The sequence below is a fragment of the Bos taurus genome, chromosome 23 (assembly GCF_002263795.3).
Source record: "Bos taurus isolate L1 Dominette 01449 registration number 42190680 breed Hereford chromosome 23, ARS-UCD2.0, whole genome shotgun sequence".
NCBI lineage: Eukaryota > Metazoa > Chordata > Mammalia > Artiodactyla > Bovidae > Bos > Bos taurus.
In genome coordinates this window covers 39,615,253-39,638,173 of record NC_037350.1, presented here as the reverse complement: position 1 = coordinate 39,638,173, position 22,921 = coordinate 39,615,253, and the positions used below count along the sequence as shown (strand labels likewise).

The following is a 22,921-nucleotide window of genomic DNA, read 5'->3' as shown; positions in this document are numbered from 1 at the left end:
CTTTATGATTTTCGTTTATGGTATACATTACACTTTCAAAATCCTTCTGGATTATCATTACCCCAAATTACATAGCTATTCACGCATCTCTTCTTCTAGTCTTATTTTGGTTTTTCCAGTTTTATTTCCAAACTTGAATGCTGCTTATTAGCTGTGTAACCTTGGGCAAGATCTCCTTTATTAATAAAACAGGAATAATACTTGTTCTCTTACTGAATTGCTGGTGTGATTTAATAAGGCAGTACAGTAAAGCACTTAGCAGAGTGTCTGGCCATTGTAAGTCTAGAATATATTTTAGCTAATATCCATAATTAATATCATCTCTTAAATTTTTAACCAACTAAAACTAATTTTGGTATAAAGATGGAGGTACTCATCTAATTATTTTTCCTTAAATAGCTCCTCCATCTTTGCAACAAATCTGTGAGACAATCCAATCCCATTTTAAAGATAAAAGACACTTATTCTTAGGAAAAAAAATTAAAGGAATCATTTGTTGCTATTTCTCTAGCGCCTCTAGGGGTCCCACTTTCAAAGTTTTATGATGGTTTACTCACATGTGAGAGAAAAAAAGGAGCATGTGAACAAGTGTGTGTGTGTTCCGGGTCATAATGAGAAGAGGAAGAAGAAACAGTATCATTAATTATTCGGAGCTGTATATGCCAACCCAAGTTGTCCAGCGGAGGAAAGATATTTACCATTTTTTAATAACATTAAGATTTCTCAGAAAGGTTCAGGGGAAAAAGCAACTTAATAAATCATATCAATAAACTAAACAGAAATATTCTCTACAGAGCTCCCCTTATTTTTTTTTTTTTTTATTCTGGTGCCTTTGTAGCTCTATGAATCCCTGGCTGGAGTTATACTTAATCAATTCTTTGGTTTGGTGACCTTCAATCACCACTGGTACAATAAACAATCATTTAAAAAAAGCCAACACTGTCTCCCAAAGCCTAAAAATTCCATGTAGGTGCCACACGCTCTTCTGCCCTCCTCAGCATAATCAGTTTTCCATGATACAGGAACAATGGCTACACTTTACTCTGTGATGGACAGAGAATATTAACCATCAAAGACCATTACACAGTCGAGTAAAGAGAGTTTGGTTTATCCAAAAGACTGAAGGTGTTTGTTTTTACTTTGTTCCTTTTTAAACACAGGAATCCCTTTTTTTTCAGTACAGGAAAAAGTAACTTGTCCACTGCTTTTAGAAGCTTAGTTAACGAACAAAAAAAGAAAAAAAAAAAAAAAAGGAGCTCATTATGCTGGATGGTGGGAATCGGGGAATCCATAAAAGATGCTCTACTCCCACCCTTAATGTTTCCTGACTCCAGTTCACAAATGGAATGAAGTGCCCTTGTCTAGGAGAATGAATGTCAGCCCAGAAGGGAAAAGCCAGAAGTCCTGATGGAAGCAGAAGGATCTATGAGAATTTCTTTCTGTCCCAGACAAACCACACCTAGGCACAACTTGGTCCAACCCAAGAGCCTGTGGCTTTTCCGCAGGATCCCTGCCCAACAGGAGACAGCCACTCTACCGATGCCAGCTCCACGTGCCAGGTGCGGGGAGTCCACAGGGCAAACGTGATCTCACTTGTTCAGAACCATGACCAAGATGCCAATTTCCTCTGTGGGGCTTATGATTAGACGCCTATAACCGTGTGGACAAGTCTTAAAACACAGGCATGCCCACAGCAACCCACAACACGATGTCAGAACGGTAGAGAGGGTTCCTGATCGGAATTTCTGCAAGCCAAGCCACAGAAGACCTGACCCACCCAGCCCTGAGTCACACATGGTACAGACCTCTGCAATGCTAACACCCTGAGTCTCCACACTTGTACATAGCCTGTCCCTCCTGGGAACAGCAGCAATGGCCTCAGAGCTACCAGGCATGTGCACTGGGAGCTGAGGAAACAAGGGAATTCTCTCTATAGCACGGCCCTGATACTGAAGTACAGAGGAAGAGAAGCCAGGGGTGGGAGGGAAAGTGCATACCATACATACACCAACTCTTCACAGTGGCTATGCTCTAGGAAAGGTGAGAACAAAATAAGAGGGCATAACTTGGGACTTCCTAGTGGTCCAGTGGGTAAGACTCTGAACTTCCAATGCAAGGGACATGTGTTCGATCCCTGGTCAGGGAGCTAAGGTTTCACAGGCCAGGCGGCGTGGCCAAAAAAACCCCCCGAAACTCAAAAAGGGCATGTGCATGCGTGCTTAGTCACTTCAGTCGTGTCTAACTCTTTTGCAACCTCATAGACTGTAACCCACGAGGCTCCTCTGTCCGTGGGGTTCTCCAGGCAAGAATATCAGAATGGGTTTCCCTTTCCTTTTCCAGGGGATCTTCCCCACTCAGGGATTGAACCCGCATCTCCTGAGTCTCCCGCATTGCAGGTGGATTCTTTACCACTGAGCTACCGGGAAAGCCCCGAAGAGGGCACAATCTTGTCTCATTCACAATCTGCATGAATCAAGCCAGCCTCACACACATCAGGGCTGACCAAAGCACTCAGTCTGGAGATCCAGGGCTGGACACGACATAAACACAGAATATTTCTAAAGTAGTGACCTGGAAGAGCAGTCAGAGTTTTAACACCATTTTATCACTTTAAACAGAACCTCCAGTCTTTCTTCTTTCTCCCATCTCTTTTCTCACTGGAGTTAGAGTGAAAAAATAAAATACATATATTTATGACCTGGAATTCCTGGGCTTGTGCGTTTGGGACGGTGTTTTTCCACTCCTAACCGAGGCTGACAGCCCTAGCGACTGTGACGAGTCTGGACTTGGCAGGTGGCACGGCTCCCAAGCCAAGCACCTGGACAGGGCGAGAGCCGTCAGACTCCACACACAAACCCGAAGGAGCGAGGGTTACGTTTCAGTAAATCTCTCCCTCAATTAGCACAACTCTCAGAAACGGTCACAGGTAGAGGCCTTAAACCTGGTTTACATTAAATGACCCCAAACTACAGACTTTAGACAGAAGAGCTAGGGCTTTCAAGGCTTGACTCGGTGACACGAGATTTAAGTTTTAGTCAACTATAGAGGGTTGCCCTCGAGGGGCTGGGTAAGAACCAGGCCCCTGAGAACCTAGGCCTGGAGCGTAAAGGTCGGCGCGGGCCGTTTTCCACAGTGGCCTCTGGGAGCGGCCAGCCCCGCAGTCCGCAGCAGCCTTCCTCACAGCACGGCCTGGGTGACTCACCCAGACAGACGTGCCCAGCCCAGCGACAGCACTGGGGCCCGTCACCAGCTGGCAGTGAACTTCAGCGCCTTTTTCTGTCTCCTGATAAAGTGGCTGAGTCATGGGGGGGAGGAGGGTCAGGCGTCAGGGCCTCAGAGGAAAGACCTGTGAGGCCCGCGCAGAAAACGCATTTGGAGTCATTTTCAGGAGGGTGCTTTCACATTCAACAGCTGCTGAAAAAGTCACTGTGTTTCACCTCCACCTGTCCGATGGTTTGCCACAGTCTCTGACACAGAGGCAGGCCTGACTCAGTATCTCTTCTGGACTGTGGGGTGCACGGAACTGACAACACTTGAGGGGAGGGGAGAAGAAAGCCAAACCAAACACAGGCAATCAGGATTCCAGAGAACTTCCGACAGGAGGGAGAAGGCGAACAGTATTATTCCTGGCTAGATGCCAAGCCAGAGCACTTCAACAGTATGATTTCCTAAGCACAGCCTCCTGCTGGGATGAGAGAAAAGAGAGGAGGGCCCAGGACTGCGGCAGAATCCATAAAGTCCTCACGCCTACTTGTCATGGACCCAAATCCACCTTTACCACTGCTTTCAGCTCTCCTACCAGTGGCAGGGCCTCTCTGAACCTCAGTTTTCTCTTTTGTAAAATGGGGCCAATATCAGATTCTACTGATTGGGCATTTTGACAATTAAATGATCTCCTGCAGGTAAAGGAATGAGCGCAGTGCTGGGAACCTAGTGCTCAGGATTCTATTGTCTATTGTTGTTATTATTATCCACCCCATGAACGTACTCAACTAAGTTAAGCAATGTCTCTGGGTGCCAAGAAATAACTCTAGGGCAGGGTTCCCCAACCTCCAGGATCTAATGCCTAATGATGTGAAGTGGAGCTGATGTAACAATAATAGAAATAAAGCACACAATAAACGTAGTGTGCTTGAATCATCCCGAACTCCCCGCCCAGTCCATGGAGAAATTGTCTTCCACGAAACCAATCCCTAGTGTCAAAAAGCTTGGGGACCGAGGCCCTAAGGAATGTGTATGCGTGCTCAGTTGCTCAGTCATGTCTGACTCTTTGCGACTCCATGAACTATTGCCCACCAGGCTCCTCTGTCCATGGAATTATCCAGGCAGGAAAACTGGAGTGGGTTGCCATTTTCTCCTCCAAGGGATCTTCCCCACCCAGGGATCGAACCCACATCTCCTGCATTGCAGGTGGATTCTTTACCTCTGAGCCACCAGGGAAGCCCCAAGGAATAGATGTGGACAAAGAAAGGAAAGTGGAAGAAGGTAGGGCTGGGTGGGATTAAAAAATCTGGGAGTAGAGATGAGAAAAAAGAATACACATATACTCTTTTAAAAAATTTAACAGTATCAGCCTCGCCTACTCCAAAAAATTTTTCTTAACTGACTTTCACCTACCCAATTTTCTGAATTAACAAACATTCTCTCTTCCCCAGTAAAATACACTGGGGCATGCCCGCTGCATACTAAATCATCCAGCTGGAAGACGACTCTCTAGACTCCCAGCAGATGAGTTATGTTCTTACAAAGGGTCAGTTGTGTTTGCTCCTAGACTGGCTTATATCAGTTGCACTTCTCCACAATTACACAATTAACACACGCCAAAAGGGAGTTGCTAGTTTTAAGAAAACAAAGTTGGATGTTTAGGGACAACTTGATAAAGGTGAGTCACTAAAAGAACTGTCAAATCGGGAATGGGTGAGAATTTGGAAAAGACAAAGAAAAATCTAGAAGGATTCTACAGATTGTTTTATAAACATCTTTTTAAGATGGCATGCTCCACTTCCAGTGACTCTCTAACTTTTCACATCGTCAAGTACTATTGCTTCTCATAATCACAGGGAAAACTTCCACAGTTTTGACAAACTGAACAGCTAACAATTATTGAGTATTAATTCTATGCAAGGTACTTGCTGAGGGTTTACATACACGTGAAGATTTTTTAAAAAAGAATACCATATGCTAAAATGAATATTTTGGAACTCTGCTTAAATTTGGCAAAACTAATACAATTATGTAAAGTTTAAAAATAAAATAAAATAAAATTTTAAAAAAAAATTAAAAAAAAAAAAACTCTTAAAAAAATTGGTTTTATTTCGGCTACTGTCACTTTTTAGAATGTAAATTTTGATGCACAGTTAAATAATATAAAACAGAAATCGTTTCTACCTCTGAGCACATAAACTTTCCCATCAAGAGAACAGACTCAGACATGGCTACTCTCCCCACAGAGATTGCCCATGGCTAGGGGGCACTCAGCCGGCCCCTCATGGTACAAAGAAACATTAGCAGAACAAGAATCAGATGAAAAACATTTGTCCTGAATTGCAGGGTATTACAAAAACTGAAAACACAGGCTTCAGCAAATCTGAGCAACATACCATATGGTGAGAACTGTTATACAATTTCTAAGTCAACAGTTTAGACTCTCAGGTCAGGAAACGTTCATGTCCACATAGATTGCCCAGAAATGCCATCACAGACCAATTTCTATTTGGTATGAAGATTTATAGAAAAACAGGTTTATGAAAAATACTCTCCTAATAGGAAGAAAAGTAAAACCAAGGTTACTGGAAGTCATTGATATTTACCAACCTGACACATTTTAGGCACATGATAAAAAATTTGTTGGTTTATGGCCAAGAAGTCCTTAAATGAAATTAGCAGTGATTTAAACATTTACAAAGACCTATTATCTGTTATGGTGCTCTAAAGTTTCACTATAACAACCTTTTTCTTATTACTGAAAATAATGGAGAAGTAATGGTTTTCTTAATAATGGGCCTTCAGCAGGATCACTTGACTTATACCGACTTTTTAATCCCAAGTGTGGATCTATGTTTATGTATATATATTTATGGGCTTGGGAAGGGGAGGAGAAATGGGTTTATGTAGAAATGCCATGTTTTGAAAGACTAATTCTGCAGGTTACTTGTTTTTTTTTAAGCCCTGTCACAAAGGTTTTTGCTGAAAGATTCAGAACAATGCACAGACAAGTATTATTATGACTCACTAACCAAAAGGTAGTAATAAGCGATAATATAATTAAAATGTGCAATGTCTCAAAGCATGATTCAATGCCATTCAAACGGCTTAACAAACAAGCCTTTGATTTGCCTCTGAAATGTCCACTGCAACAGCTGTGCAGCCAGCATAAAATGTCTGATTCATGTTTAATCCGAGAGCTGGAGGAGATCTGAGACCATTCTAGGCCATAGATCCTCCCTCTCCAGATGAAGAAACAGACACTCCCGAAGTTTAGCAGTTTGTGGCAAAACCAGGTCTCATAGATACCAGCACGTACAATGCATTTTCTCTCCAAAGGACTGATGCTACTATCCTTACTACTGCTACAGCGAGACAGTGATGGCGATGATGATAAGTATTAAGTGAGCTTTTCCTATGGTTTAAGGTACTTTACATGAACAGGTCATTCAGTTCTCAAATCAACCTATGCGAGCAGGATTAATATAATTATGTAACCTAAGAGGAAACAGAACTCGCCTGACCTGACACAGATAAAAAGGTGCTGGAGGCGGGATTGGAACCCAGGCAGTTTGATTTAAAAGCCCACATGCTTCCACCACTCCACCCAACCCAGCGCTGTGCCCTTAAACCTACTACAGAATTACGGATTTCTACATCAGCCTGAGAGTGGAAGCTCTTGCTTGCGGTAGTAGCCTTTAATAAATAGAGTAACATAAAACATAACTTAGAATTGAACATTGACACACCCCATGAAATCAAGAGCCTCCCTTTGCTCTTTCAGTCCAGGCACTCATCTCGCTCCCTCCCACCTCCTCTCTGCCCTCTGAGTTTTGAGAGCTGCCTCAAGAGCTCTGATTCAGTATCAATGATGCCATTCTTTATTGAGCCTGACAAATAGGTCGGTTTCAGGAACTATGTGCTTCCCTTTCTCCGTTTCCTCTATGCCTGATCAGAGAATGAATGCTTCTATCTTAATGTTTCCATTCACAATTAAGATGGAATCACGTTTTTTTTTTTTTTTAAACTAAAGAGAAAAGAAATCAAACTATAATTCAATATAAAATAAAACGACTATATGGCGGAAACCAATACGATATTGTAAAGCAAGATCTTCCAATTAAAAATAAATAAATTAAAAAAATAAATATTGAATTAAAAAAAAGTAAATCAAATTAGTACAGAAACCACTCAACTAATCTACTAGCAATATATTTACTAGGCAGATTATTTGCAATAAGTGCCAAAAAACCTGAGGGAGTGGTGAGCAAGAATTTTACTGCCGAGGTGGTCACAGCATTTGTACTGTTCAGGAGTGTCTAAAGAATAAGAAACTTTCTCCCCACACTTTGTAAATAGATGCTACTCTATCAATCAAGAAAATCTTGTTTCAGGCTAATTGGAACATGGAATTTACGGTGATCATGCAAAGATTTAGTAAAGTTTAGGCTATCAGTATGTTTAGAAAGCATTTTTATCTCTTTATATATTCATCAACATACTATATGTAGTGAAAAGCTACAGAAATCTTGACTTTCACATTTGAATTTTATCATCTGTACTTAATAAAGTTATTTCCAGTAGGAAAAAGGTTTACATTCAGAGGCATAAGTGATACATTGCAGAACACCAGGATGGTCTCTATGGGCAGTTAATGGAGGATATGATTGTAGAGATGTAGAAAAGGAAGAGAAAAACAATCTTCCTAAAACATTCTATTAACCACATCACTCCAACAGCCTCTTTTTTTTTTTTAATGGTTCTTAGCCTAGCTTTTTAAAATTTCCTGTTATCTGGCTTCACTCAACATGTACAAGGAAGTCTCTCACTGATTCCCCATAAGATGCATCTTCCGCTTGGACCAGTGTTACACACCATGCTCACTTCCACTTCTGCACCCTCACTTATGAAAAAGCCAAATGAAGTATTTATGGGCACCTTCCACTGGTCAGCTCATGCAGTTACCTACTGAAGCCTTATAACAACATCTAAGTACTATCATTGACATGCTTCCCATTTTACAGAAAAGAAACTATAGCTCAGAGAGATTAAATTGTCTAAGAAAATCAAAGCAAGCGTCCTGAGACTTAGACCAGAGTGGACTTCAGAGTCCACATGCTGTCCCTGACACCATACGCTTCCTCTCGTCTGGATGCCCTCCACACTGTGCATGTGCTCAGTCCTGCCCAACTCTTTGTGACCCCATGGACTGCAGCCTGCCAGCCTCCTCTGTCCATGGAATTCTCCAGGCAAGAATGCTGGAGTGGGTGGCCATTTCCTCCTCCAGGGGCTCTTCCCCACCCAGGGATCGAACTCACATCTCCTGCATCTCCTGCACTGGCAGGTGGATTCTTTACTACTGAGCCACCTGGGAAGCCTGCCTTCCATACTGCCCTTTGGTTAAATCTATGCTAAACTTTTATGTCCAGTTACAGTCCCATTTCCTTTATGATTTCTTCCCAGGCAACTTCAGTCTTTCCAGATTTTTGCCTCTCCTTGGGTTTTCTATAGTACTTATAAACCTGTAAAAATTTGAGCTTAAATACTATCTCCAAATGTTTACTGTTGTTTGTTTGCGTTCTTTTGCTTTCCAACTTAGGTTTTAATTTCTCAAGGGCTTCCTTGGCTGCACACACAGTAGAGGTTTAATGAATATTTAAGGAACTATTCTGATTCTTTCTGGCTTCCTGGGTTAAATAAGAAGAACAATCACACCGGGATGGAGCACAGAATGGATGGTAGGGAGACAGGGAGCAGCAGGTAGGGAAGGTAGATGGGGTTATATATTAATAATAAAGGACCTTAAAAGTCATCCAAGGAGTATAGATTTTATCTATAAGTGATGAGGAGTCCTCTAAAGTATTTGAGAATTTCGTAAGATTTTTAATCCAGGGAGCTGTATCTGACTACATCCGGAATAATATCAATTGAACAGAATGAGAGACTGTGCTTTGTATAGCCATAGCATTTGTCCTCATTTGTTTCTGTCACAGTATGAAGTGTTTTTTTAAAATCCAAAAGCACACATCCAGAATACTCTTGCCTGGAAAATCCCATGGATGGAGGAGCCTGTTAGGCTGCAGTTCATGGGGTCACGAAGAGTCGGACACGACTGAGCCACTTCACTTTCACTTTTCACTTTCATGCATTGGAGAAGGCAATGGCAACCCACTCCAGTGTTCTTGCCTGGAGAATCCCAGGGACGGGGGAGATGGCAACCCACTCCAGTGTTCTTGCCTGGAGAATCCCAGGGACGGGGGAGCCTGGTGGGCTGCCGTCTATGGGGTCGCACAGAGTTGCAAACGACTGAAGTGACTTAGCAGCAGAATGAAAATACACACAGTGCTAACAGTCAAGGCAGACTCTGTAGAATATATTATCTAGCATCCCGAAGGACTAATAAAAAGACAAATTAATTACAGCCAACATTAAAAATTATCTATTCACATTAATAAAATACACTGCCGAAGTTGTAGGAATGATGTTTGGAAAGAAGGCTTATTTACTCAATGAGAGCCCCAGAAGGAATTTTCCAACTTCAAGATTAACTTTTGCAAAAGCTATATATCAAATAATTTCTCAGCAGATTTTCTTTATGCGGCAAGGAAAAGGTTATCAAGAAACAAAATTTCCTACAAGCAGATGACTTCCTTTGCCTTCTAATCTTTTAAGATCTACAGCCTCTCCATCATCCTCTTGCCCTTTCGTTCAGTAAATGGAAAAATAATTCAACTGAGATTCTTTTTTTTTGAATATTTATGCATGTATGTATGTATTTAGCTGCACAGGTCTTAGTCATGTGGACTCTTAGTTACGGCATGTGGGATCTAGTCTCCTGACCAGGGATGGAACCTGGGCCCCCTGCATTGGGAGCTTGGAGTCTTAGCCGCTGGACCACCAGGGAAATCCCAGCTGAGAGTCTCATAAGTAAGGAGAAAATACTCATTAAGACGATATATTTAAGAAAAGGGGTCACAGTCAGAAGGAGAGGAATGAAGACCTCCTCCACTAAAACAAGCGCTTCCCTCTTGAGCTTACTTAAACTCCTAGGAAAAGTGAAGATTCACCTGTGATCACAAATAATAAAATTATTAATAGCAGTCATTTGTATTTAATGAAGTAGGGATAAAATGCCCCAAAAGGAAGGAACAGTAGCAAAATGTGGGGCCAGGAGGCCATGTTTCCCTGAAGAAAGAAGAGCTTTAGTTCACATCACCACTGACTACCCTAGAACACTCAGGACGTGAGAGGGTCCTGAAAACCAACAGCATCTGTCGTTGCTTGTTTACATGAGCAGAGCATCCTCTACAAGTCAGAGGTGAGGGAAGACAGGACACATTAACCTCCTTTTCGTGTGATAACCGCAACACAGCTTAAGGTGGTTCCCCGTCATCTCCAATCCTTGGAACACCTCTAAAGATACGTCATACCCCCTTCACAGGTGAAGAACCTGAAGCTTAAGGAGCTTGGGGGCAGAGAGGGGGAACCTGTCTGCAGTTTCTTAGCAAGTACGTGGCTGAGCCAGATCCTGAAACCAAATCTTACTGGCTTCAAAGCCCACATGCTAGAATTGGAAAGAATGAGTGCAAATTTTATGGAAAAAAACAGAACTCTGGAATAATTAAAGAAAACAGATGTAATGCAAGAAGAGGCCAGAGGCCCAACATCAAGTGGAGAGAGACAATCAACTTACCAGCATACTTTGTAGTGTTGGATTCATCCATGGACCAAAAGCAATAATCAAATGCAAATACCTGGATAAAAGAACAGAATATTAAACTTAAAAACTTATTAACTTCCATGAGTGAATCAGACTGAAAAACAATTCACTGATGAGGATGCCTGCTTCTGTCTGATTTAAAAGAAAAAACAAAAACCAGAAGTATGACTCTTTATTAATTCTGAAGTTTCCTTCAGACTAAATTGGCTATTTTCTTGTATTAGAGTAAATTATATATGAAAATTGCTACTTACTCCACATTCAAACAAGCAGACCTCTTAGCCAAAATATTTTAAATTATACTTTTAGTGAGAAAAGACAATGGCTTCTCTCCCAAGTCTGCAGTTTCAGCAGATGCTGAAATGGTGGCCCAGGTAGACCTTCCATGGCTTCACAAGAAATACTAAAGTGACCAACTTTCACTGAAATCAGTCCCACCTAACTTTCCATGACCTTATCATTTCTAGCATAGCTAAAGGTTTGTCAAAACTTTCCACATTCCCAGAAATCTTAAGACTCCCAATCCTGGGCCAAGTATTGTTACTATATCAATTCGCTCTTGCACGCTTTAGCTTTTTGTACAGTTATGGAATGCCTACTATGTACTAGGAATGGTTAATGCTGCTCTATCAGTTCAGTCCAGTCGCTCAGTCGTGTCCAACTCTTTGTGACCCTATGGACTGCAGCACTCCAGGCTTCCCTGCTCCATAAGGACACACCTCTAACCACTGTTTTCCATGCATACGACCACCACTCATGTTCCAGCCATCTTTACCACATGCACAGGGCCATGCTCCCCAAAGTACGCACCAAGGGACAGCAGTTTCCTGAGACAGTCCGTGAAATAAGGATTATACCACGTTGGAAATGGTGCATATTTTACCCTGTTTAAGGTTTTCTATGCAATTCTCAACATTAAAGGTGCTGAAAAGTCTTCAGCAAGTAAACCCATTTTTTAAAAATTCATTTTTATTGGAGTATAGTTGCTTTACCATGCTGTGTTTCTACTGTACAGCAAAATGAATCAGCCATACATATATGGAGACATATATGGGGATATATATGGGGACATATATCCCCTCCCTTCTGGACTGTCCTTCCCATTCAGGTCACCACAGCACATTAGGTAGAATTTCCTGTTCCATACAGTACGTTCTCATTAGTTATCTATTTTTCAGATAGTATCGACAGTGTATATGTATTAAATATTAATCCTGACCTCCCAATTCTTCCCACCTCCCCTTTCCCCCTTGGTATCCATACATAAACCCATTTGGTTGTGTAACTTTATTTCTCCAATTTCTTTTGATGAGGAGACCTTTCTTGTTGTTTAGTCGCTAAGTCATGTCCGACTGTTTGCGACCCGTGGCCTATAGCCTGCCAGGCTCCTCTGTCCATGGGATTTCCCAGGCAAGAATACTGGAGTGGGTTGCCATTTCCTTGTCCAGGGGATCTTTCTGACCCAGGGATTGAACCTGTGTCTCCTGCTTGGCAGGCAGATTCTTTACCACTGAGCCACCTGGGAAGCCCAGCGACCCTTTCTGGAGTAACACCCAGTACCATGCCCTGAAGCTACTGTTTCTCAGCATCACCATCCTATTCCTCAAGCTAACTGACTCAGGGGACTCAGCATCTGTTTTCTTGGCTCCTTGTCCCAGCCTTCCCTGCTCCCCCATGCAACGCCAATAGTAAAATGCAATCCTCCTGTGGACAGAGACTCTTGAACATTTAACCATTTCCAAGGTATTGTAAGCACTGGGCAGTCAGAAACAAACACTCTGACCCGGGCCTAGAAACTGGCCCTAAGGGAACTTTCCAGCCTAAGTCTCCCAACAGCCACATGCTTCAGCTGAAGTTGTCCATACCTTGGAGTTACTAGTACAATTCCACCCGTCATTTGCTTCGTTTCCACCCTTCAAAATGCTCCACACTCCTTAAGGCCCGTGCCAATATATTTTTCGTCCAGGAAGCATTCTTTGGTTAAACCCAAAGGGATCAGCTTTCTCTTCTCTGAACTCTCACGATACTGTTAAATCCTATTTTTGTGACTCCTATCACAATTATTTTTTTACTTACCCTGTATATGATCTGTGCATAGGTTTTACCTCTACTGCTAGACAAAGGTAGCATAGGAACCGTACCTAATTCTTATTTGTATCATGCAGTGTCCACTGTAGTTGCTTTATAATTATTTATTAAATGATTACTGGCATTGAGACCTTGGAAGAAAGCAGGTACCTTCCACATCACCAAAAGACAATGTTACACTCTGAATATTTTCAGCACCACCTGTACTTCAGTGCTTTTAAATGGATTCAGGTCCACACACAACTTATATCATCAACCTCAAATCCAAATTCAATTTTGTTATGTATACAAACATTCACTCTGGTCTCAGAATAACCAAGGTTAAAATGAACAGCTATGAAACAACAGTTCCAGCCAACAGAGTGTGAAATATTTACTGCATTCTAGGGCTCTTCCAAAGACTTGAGAGACCACACAGGCATAATCCAGTTAATCTTCCTGCCTCAAGGCAGGACAGAATTTCAACACTTCTCCTGAGAGATGAAGATCTGTCTTGTTTTTAAACATTTCCAGAAAAGGAGATTCCACAACCTCCCTTTGATGGCATCTTTATAACACTTAACTTTCAATTCCAGGGTATTTTCCTTTCCTTTTGACTTAAGTCAACTCTCCTGGCTTTAAACAGCCAACAGAGGCTCCTGTCCAATTTTTAGGTACTGTTTCCCTCTAGACTCCAATGAATTCCTCTTAGTAGCTGCTACATACAGTGAAATCATAATTTATCTCCTGTATGTTAATTTTTCATACCTTCCAGAAACTTACGGGTAACAGTTTGCTATTGTGCATACAAGATTAGAAAGCTAAGATCTATATTCACAGTAATGTCACTTGAAATAAAATGAAATCCACTCCAAAACTGGGGGTCTACCCTTAACAACAATCATTCCAAATTCTGTGCCAACTTTCATTTCTAACAAACTAGTTAACAGTCTAAAGTTGGTTTTGATCATAAAAAGGAAGATGAAATTTTCATTTTAGGCACTTGCCCCCACTCCCAAATTCAGACAAATGTTAAAAGCGTTTTCTCAAAGGGCTCTGATAGTACTGGCAGACACACTTGTTCTTTGCCTGCCAAATACTGGCCTCTCCCTGAACTGAATTATGTCTCAAATTTCAAAACCTGTGATCACAAGCATTTTAGAATAGGCACGCCTCAAGCCAGTCACGGAGTATGGGTTATGATTTTACTCAACATTTATCATAAGAAAGTTAAGCCCAGAAATCTGAAGGATTTTCCTAAAAACTCAAAGCAACTGGAAAGATTTTTGCTGTCATTTTTTTCTTTAAGAAAGGCTGCCAGTGATTTCCCCGCCAATCCTTCTATGAAATTTCAGAGCACTCTCCATCGCCCACGGCACTAGTTCACAGGCGGTCCTGTTCCATGGCTTAGTTCTTCTTGTGTGGGTCTCAGCTCCACTTAAAGGCAAACCTGGCAGGGGCAGGGGCTTTGTCTTAGGCTGGTGTCTGGGTCATATCTCATACAGAGCAGTCACTGTACGTAATACTTTCTCAATAAATAAACATAATACCAGGAGAAGAAGTTGAAATGCAGACAAGAACATGGAATGGACATGAGGAACTCTTAGGAAAAAGTAGAAGTTCAAACTGCAAGACAGATTTTTAAATGTTTCATTACTTTCAGATGCAGTTTTTCAGGGAACTTGTGGCCTTTAATGGTCAAATAGAGATTCGGTCACTAGATGAGTCCTCTCCGGCATCATCATTCCAGGGTTCACGAGCATAAACTAGTATGACCACATCAAGTATAATTATTTGTTGTGAGAATAGCTATTTGGTATGACTTACGAAAATAGTGTGTAAAAGTTTAAAATAATTTATCTAAGGTAGCATGATCATTTCCCCTGCAATCTTGTTGCTGCTAAGTCACTTCAGCCGTGTCCGATTCTGTGCGACCCCATAAACGGCAGCCCACCAGGCTCCCCCGTCCCTGGGATTCTCCAGGCAAGAACACTGGAGTGGGTTGCCATTTCCTTCTCCAATGCATGAAAGTGAAAAGTGAAAGTGAAGTCGCTGAGTCGGGTCCGACTCTTCGCAACCCCATGGACTGCAGCCCACCAGGCTCCTCCATCCATGGGATTTTCCAGGCAAGAGTACTGGAGTGGGGTGCCGTTAGTACTATAAATAAACTAGTGTTCACAAACAATTATCTTTCTTTTCCTGGCTTAAAAAAATTATTTAACTTAATCACAAAGGTTTGTAACAAAAGAGGACATGGTTTTCTTAGGTCTTAAAGAAATTTTGATTTTCTCATACAGAAATCATTGACATTTCCAGTTGCCAATGGGAAGGGATAGTTAGGGAGTTTGGGATGGTCATGTACACACTGCTACATTTAAAGTGGATAACCAACAAGGTCCTACTCTATAGCACAAGGAACTCTGCTCAATGTTATGTGGCAGCCTGGAGGCGAGAGGGGTCTAGAGGAGAATGGACAGATACGCACATATGGCTGAGTCCCTTCACTGTTCACCCGAAACTATCACAAGGTTGTTAATCGACTATACCCCAGAACAAGATAAAAAGTTCAAAACAAAATCATTGACATTTCAAAAGAGATAACTAAACTATTTTCCTGAGAGTTATTCTTTGGAAACTAACCACTTCAAATAAAAAGGTAATAAATCATTTTTTCTTAAGCCAGCACATTATACTAGAGAAATATATTTATTTAAGACTTCTAAGTAATTTCACTAGAATTCCTAAATCTTTATTTTACCTATTCATTATGAAGTCACTGGTATCTTGAGAATAGGAGATGGGGGACTTTTTAATGCATACAACTGACCCCCCCCAAAAAATCAAATCTGTATAAACCAAGTATAATTTTCATATTTCACCAATGCCAATCAACATTGTTAACTCTTTTGTAAAGCAACCCACATTTTCCAAGAGCCTTCAACTAGAAAAAGAACCAAAGGTACAGATGCTCCCCAGTTGTTTTTAAAATCTGAAAACCACTGTCTTCACTGTTTTCAATGAAATGCAACTCCACCTGCTTGGAATCCCACTCCCTCCTCTTAGTTTCCAGCTTGTAAAACTCAGACCAGCATTTAATTCCCTGAAGCTTGATGGACACATTGGTCCCACCTTCAGCACACTCCTAAAAATGTTCACTTTGCATCTCTGTGAACCACTGAACATCCTGTAAAGGGATCACAAGCTGTTTTCAATAAGGCAGATGTGTTGGGTGATACACACTCTGAGGCAAACGTGCCTTAGGACGCAGAGGCAGGATGCACCGCAGAGAAACTCCACTCTTATTGAAAAGTCTCATTTCACTGGCAGGTCAGCAAAATTCAAGTTGCCATTTAAAAAAAAAGAAAAAAAGCACCTTTTATGTTCCTTGAAGAAAGAGAGAGCCATCAGGGTTCTAAGAAATGTGACCTGTAATCATTTTTCTGATCCATAAATACCAAATGTAAAGGTACTTTCAACTGCATACCTCTTTCTACTTGCACACTTTCACTAATTGCACACTTTCTCCAATTATAAAACAGTTGATCCAGAAAGCATTCTGGCTAATTGCCACTGCTCGCGGTTTGAGGTACTACAGGGAACTCAGAGACACATTAGGCATGTGTTTCTGTCCTTTAGTCGCTTTTGGTCTAGTTATAGAGACAAAACAAAAGAATTCTTGAAAATTAAAAAGCATTTTTTTTCCCCAAAATAATTTTTGTACTTTTCAACTCCTCTCTAGGCAGAAAGTGATTAACCCAATACTTTTCTCAAAATAATTTAATTTTAGGGAAAGAAACACCTCCAAACATACACATCAATTTTTTGCAAAATGCATCAAAGCATACTCCCTTTCTAATTTCTCCTTATTAAATTATTTCAGCATCATCTCAAATGTCACTCCCTTATGAACCTTTCTTAAGGACACTACTTCTTCTTACTCTGAATTTCATACCTCTCTGGCCAGATTGTATGGGTTAACATGTATAAGAGAGTTCCTTTTTTCTTCTACATTACTAATTCTGAGAGGTCAAGACCTTGGTTTTCCTAATGATTTTATTGCCCACAATTCCACCAAACAAAAATACTCTGAGAATTTACTTTTTAAAGCAACTTCACAGTGAATGACCATTCACTTAAAAATGATCTTGTAAATCTGTGTTGTCACACATGACAGCTGCTTAAATAAAACAGGCCACACCGGTGAGTAGGGTAGTAGATTACCCAACAGTACTTGGTTGAAGGCTGTTCCCACTCGACTGTGAAAGTGACAAGACCAATGTCACCCTACAGACATGATCTGTGTGTTTACTGGATTCCCACTCATCTCCCAAAAGACAGGAGCAAGTTCCCCTATTCACTTACAGATTATGTCAAGAGTCAGGCATCTCTCCAGCTCTGAGATGTTCCACCAATGACCAAGAAATCTTCCGGGTGGATGAGCACAGTGGGAAGTCCAGGGGGAAAAAGGAGAAGAGAAAACATGGAAGTCTAAGAAAATCTCCCCTCTGATAACCCCTTGGCTCTCTTCACCCTCTGGCCATTCTTCAAGACCTGCCCAAAGGTCACCTCCTCCAGTGCGTCCTCAACTTCCCTCCTCTGCGCTCTTTCACTCAATAGCTTCACCTCTCAAATACACAGTCCACCGAAGTAAGCACACATTTTATACTAAATGACGGCTGTGGGCATTTAAGCAAAGTGTCTACCAATACAATGCATGGTGCACAGTAAAACTCAGTCTACGGCAGCTACTGCTATCCGTTTTGACAGTCTCTACAGACGGACTCCTCTCCCAGTTAACAGAACAGCACAGTTTCCATTTACAGAGTGTTTATTATGTAGCAGGCACCATCCTAAGCGTGTTACTTTCTCATCAAGCTTGGAGGTTTCCTCAGCCAGGGACTGTGCTAATTCATTTCTTTAATCCTTACAGGCACAGACACAGTAGATAGGTGCTCTGTATTTGCTGAGTCAAATAAAGAAAGAAAAATGAAAAGGCAAAGAAGGTTCGTACGACCATGAGAAGAGAGCTGCTATAGTTCACCAAGTTCCTCGTCAAAAGGATCAACACAAGCCTCACTGTGTACTTCCTAGCCCCCAAGTCCAGAATGAAAAGGGCTTCCCACAGAGGGAAAAAAGTCCACTCTATGTGGGCTGGCTGGGCTTTGCACGAAGGAGTGTGTCTCCCTGTGCTCACACGATCCTGCCATCCTCCTCTCTGGGTACAATTCACCCACTGTTCACATCTGCAGACTGAGCTGCTTGCTACTCACAGCTTGTTCTGACTCTGGAACCGCACCTGAGATCTCTCCACAAACCCCATTTCTCCGGTTTTATAGATATCGGCGAGCCCATGTCCTGTTGGGGGTTACTTCAACTCTGTTCATTTGAAAGAGTACAGTGACTACGAGAGACGTGGTGTGCCAAATGTGTTCACGTGTCAGCACACTGGTGGAGAACTGAAGCAGACCAAAAAGAATTAAAGCCCTGCATTCATGCCATGTCGAAATGAAGATGTTTAGCGTGATCTGTTTTCCACCACTTACAATGCTGTACATGTTTAATCTTCCTCACCATACTGTGAGTTCCAGAGAGCAGGAACCACTAGTTAAAGTGCCTCTTGAGCCCCACAAATTCTTCACACTGTACCTTCCACAAATGTTCTCAATTATAGGCATCTAATAAATGACATTTGAATGAATACAGTAAAAATGCCTCCTAGGAAAAAACGCAGTGGGGTAGGGCTCTGCTGCCATTCAATTCATGCAGCTGCAACACTCATGGGCTCAGATATAAAGGCAGAAATGTAAGGGGTGACAGCAGAGTGGCTGCATTTAACAGGGTAAGAGAAACAGCAAAAACTTCAGGATGGATGCTAAAAAGAAGTTCCACATTCAGCTATATGTTTGGTCTGAAACAGAAATATGATCCAAGCTACAAATGTAATTTAAATTGCGTCTGTAGGCACACTCAAAAGTCAAGAGATAAAACAATTTAAATAATGTTTTTATTTAACCTAATACACTTGTTAAAATATTTACTTTTTTCCTCATACTAAGTCTTTGATGTCTGCTGTGTATTTTTACACTCACAAAAATCTCAGTTTTGACCAGCCACATAGCACATGTTCAAATGCTGCATGTGGCTAAGTGGCTGCTGTATTGGACAGAACAGGTCTACAACTCACCTCATTTCAGGCCACCACTCAGTTTTCAGAAATGCACAAAGTGAATGATGAAAATGATGGAGGTCACAGCCTGTAAAATGAGTCTGAATGAAACTGCACTTCAGATGGCATAAGCTGTATAGAGTGATTTCTCCCTCCTTATTTCCGAGCCTTTTTCGGTAAAGTCAGGTTTTTTGGCATGGCAGTATGACCCATTAAAGGATACTGCCTCCAAAAAGTAACAATTTTATTTTGTTATGCTGTCATTTTCTCCTGTTCAAGATTTTGCCAACAAACTTATATAATTAGAAGAGGGATTAAACACCCTTAAATTCAATAGTTCTTAACAGGGCTTGTAAATAAAAAACAGGAAGATCCCCTGGAGAAGGGCATGGCAACCCACTCCAGTATTCTTGCCTGGAGAATCCCACGGATAGAGAAGTCTGACGGGATATAGCCCATGGGGTCACACAGAGTCAGACACAACTGAGCTACTAAGACTTTCACTTTAAAGTGAGTTTAATTAGTAAGATCAAATTGTTCAATGACTCTTACACTAACTTATGGAGATCTTAAAATGATGATCATGGCTTTAAAAATGAGCAAACGGTGTAAAGAAGAATGTGATTGTAAACAAAGTGATCTTGCAGATATTTACTTTTGCTTCAGACTCTTCCTTCTTACTCTTTCCTGCTTTTTTCACTTCCATTAAACCCAAAAAACAGAAAAACCGCTTTACAAGCACATGGTGTAACAGACAGCAGCAGCAATCAGAAGGCCTAGAATTGCAGCCCAAAGCTCTCTCACTGGATGGCCTGGGCCGATCACTCCTTAAGCCTCCATCTCCTTAATCTCAGACTCTGAATGGGCTCAGTTCAGACATTTCTTCCAGCTCCAAAGTGCTCACTTGGCACATGGACAGTTCTCAACAAATACTGAAGGGTGAAGAAGAAAACAGAAAAGGGAGGAAGAATTCATTTGTTTTCCTCTGCATGTGTTTCAGTGTAGCTCCCTGGGAAAGTAAGATACTTGCGCCAGAGATGACAGAGGCATGAAAAGGAAGTGTCCGAGAACATGCCTGACGTTCTGAGGGCCGTCAGGGAGACTGGAACTGGGCTTCTAAAGGCAAAGCTCCTGTGACCGGGACATTTTCCTGGTTTCCATCAACAGAGCGTGCATAACACATATCTAGACAGAGATCTTCACACACACACACTAAGGAAAAACACACCTATCTCAACTCTGAAAATTCTGAGACAAAGGCTCTTTATTTTAAACCAATGAGGAGGCATAAAGCCCGTGTCTCTATGTTTGTCTAAAAGCTTATTTTTCTTTTTAAGGGAAGTAGAACATGCTCTAATAAACATTGCATGATATGCTACGGGGGAAAGGATTAAATGGTATGCGCTAGGCCCATGCTGAAATAAATGTTTCTCTACTCTGGAGGACAAATTTACAAAATGTAACACCAAAAAGAAAATCCAAATAAATAGTACAAAACAATTTACACAAGGATACATTTGTGGAAATTTCTCTATTCTACACGCACGTGCAATATGAAAAAAATGTTCAATCTTACTCTCAAGTTCAACCAGAAGAATATTTTTTCCTTGTCCTAATACAACACTAGAAAAAATAACTTTTAAGAACAGAAGAAACACAATTCGGCGAGAACTAGTTTAAGTGTCCGCGGTGTCGCCATGAGCAGCAGCACCACAAGGTACTTGGTTTCTCTTCTGAGTTTTCACTGGCTCTTCCCCTTCCAGTCCCGAAAACAGGATGGGTCCCTGCTTACCCCTATTTTCTCATGTCTTCTATCCTACTTAATCCTTTCTTCCTTGACCACATAATCAATAGCTCTTCCTTTACCTCCTACCTCCTTCCCATCAGGATGTACCCGACCTTTCTAGGGCAGACTACAAACTGTGAGTTACCTGCTAGGCGTCTCTCAGATGCTTTGCCATCATTTCTAATTCAATTCACTCTAAAACTGTACTCTTTCACTTTGCCTTGCACCAAACAGGTCTTTCTTCAGTTCCTGCTGAATTTTCAGTTACTTGGCTTCAAATTCCAGATCCATCTCTGCCTCCTCTTGTGGCACCGTCTTCTCCCACATGCTATCAGCATTCAAGTCCTGGATACTTCAGTTCTGCAATGTTTTGATCATTCTTCCCTTCCTCTTTTCTCATGGCACCACACCAATGCAGGCCCTCATTATCTCTCATTTTATTGAAAAAGAGGTAATGAATTTTCTTCATTCCTGGCTCGTTTTATTGAATATCATCCTTTTCCCACCCACTGACCAAACCCAATTTATTTTATGCTCTGCTTTCAGATTAACCTGAAAGGGAGTTTGAATCAGGCCACTGCTTTGTTCAAAACAGAGACATGGAATGTATCGAGATGCAATCCTGGTATCAAGGTCCTCCACAGCGGGATTTGGTTTCAACCTCCTCCTTTTTTTTTTTTTTGGCCATGTCACACAGCTTGTGGGATCTTAGTTCCCTGACCAGGGATCGAAATCATGCCCTTGGCAGTGAAAGCTCAGAGTCCTAACCAGTGGACCATCAGAGAAGCTCCTCAACCTCCTAGATGTGTCCCCCAGGATTCCCTTCCATGGACCAGCAGTCCAACTCTATGCTATGTCAGTCTCTGAATACAGTTGATATTTTCTCCATCTCTTGGCACATCTGCCTACAACCCAATGGTCAACTATATCTGAGATGCTAATAAAAAAGTATTGTGCATTTTCAACTAAGTATATCCCTAAATATCTAATGTTTTTGAAGCTACTGTAAATGATTGGGTTCCTGTTGATTTTTATTTTCTAATTGCTCATGCTATTTTAAAGAGGTACAATTTGTATTTTGACCTTTTTCCTGCCACCCTGCCACCGGTAAGTTCTAGAAGCTTATTCAGAGATTCGTTAATGTTTATCAAATATATGACCTTACTGTCTACAAAAAAATATGCTTTTGCTTCCTCCATTCTGATCTGAATTTCTTTTTCTTGCTTAATTACACTGGCTAAGAAGCCCAGTCTATGCTGAAGAGAAGTGGCTACTCCTCACCTATTTCGCATCTTGGATGGAAAGGGTCCCGTCTTTCACTGTAAATATGACGACACCTGTGTATGTTTAATGCGTGCCCATTACCATCTTGAGGAGGTTTCTGTCTACTAAAACCTGCTGCAAGTTTATGACATAAACAAGTGTTGAACTTTGTCAAATGCTTTCCACATAGCCTTTTCTATTTTATTCTGTGAATACGAAGTACATCTTTTTTTTCATAATTAATAGTTTATTTTTTAAAGCAGTTTTAGGTTTACAGAAAAACTGATCAGCTAGTGCAAAGAGTTGCCATATACCCCCTCTTCACAAACATCCCCTCAGCAGTTTCTGTCATTACTAATAACTTGTATTAGTTATGCTATATTTATTATAATCAATAAACCAATATCAATACATTATTAAGACCTAAATTCCATACATCAAGGTTCACTCTTTTGAGCTATACAGTCCTATGAGTTTTGATAATTGCATAATGTCATATATCTACCTTTAGAGTAGCATACAGAACAATTTCACTGCTCTAAAAATCCTGTACTTTACCTATTTATTCATCTCTCCTCTCCTCTCACTCCTCCTGGCAACCACTGATTTTGCCCCTATTTCTCTGAAGGCATCCAAGTTTGCATTAAACTTTAATTTGGATTTAAAGTGGATCTGGCATATTGTAAGTGCTGAATTAAAGACAGCTATTATTAAT

The 22,921-nt window shown here is 41.2% G+C and overlaps 1 protein-coding gene across 9 annotated transcripts in view; it reads right to left on the bottom strand.

Moving 5' to 3' along the window:
* KIF13A (kinesin family member 13A) overlaps window positions 1-22,921 on the bottom strand; it is a 202,693-nt gene that overhangs the window by 90,590 nt on the left and 89,182 nt on the right. For all 9 annotated transcript variants that reach the window (XM_059880651.1, XM_010818549.4, XM_010818550.4 and 6 more), the window contains exon 4: window positions 10,898-10,958. In XM_059880651.1, the coding sequence (XP_059736634.1) occupies window positions 10,898-10,958 (61 nt within the window). The remainder of the gene's footprint in view (window positions 1-10,897; window positions 10,959-22,921) is intronic.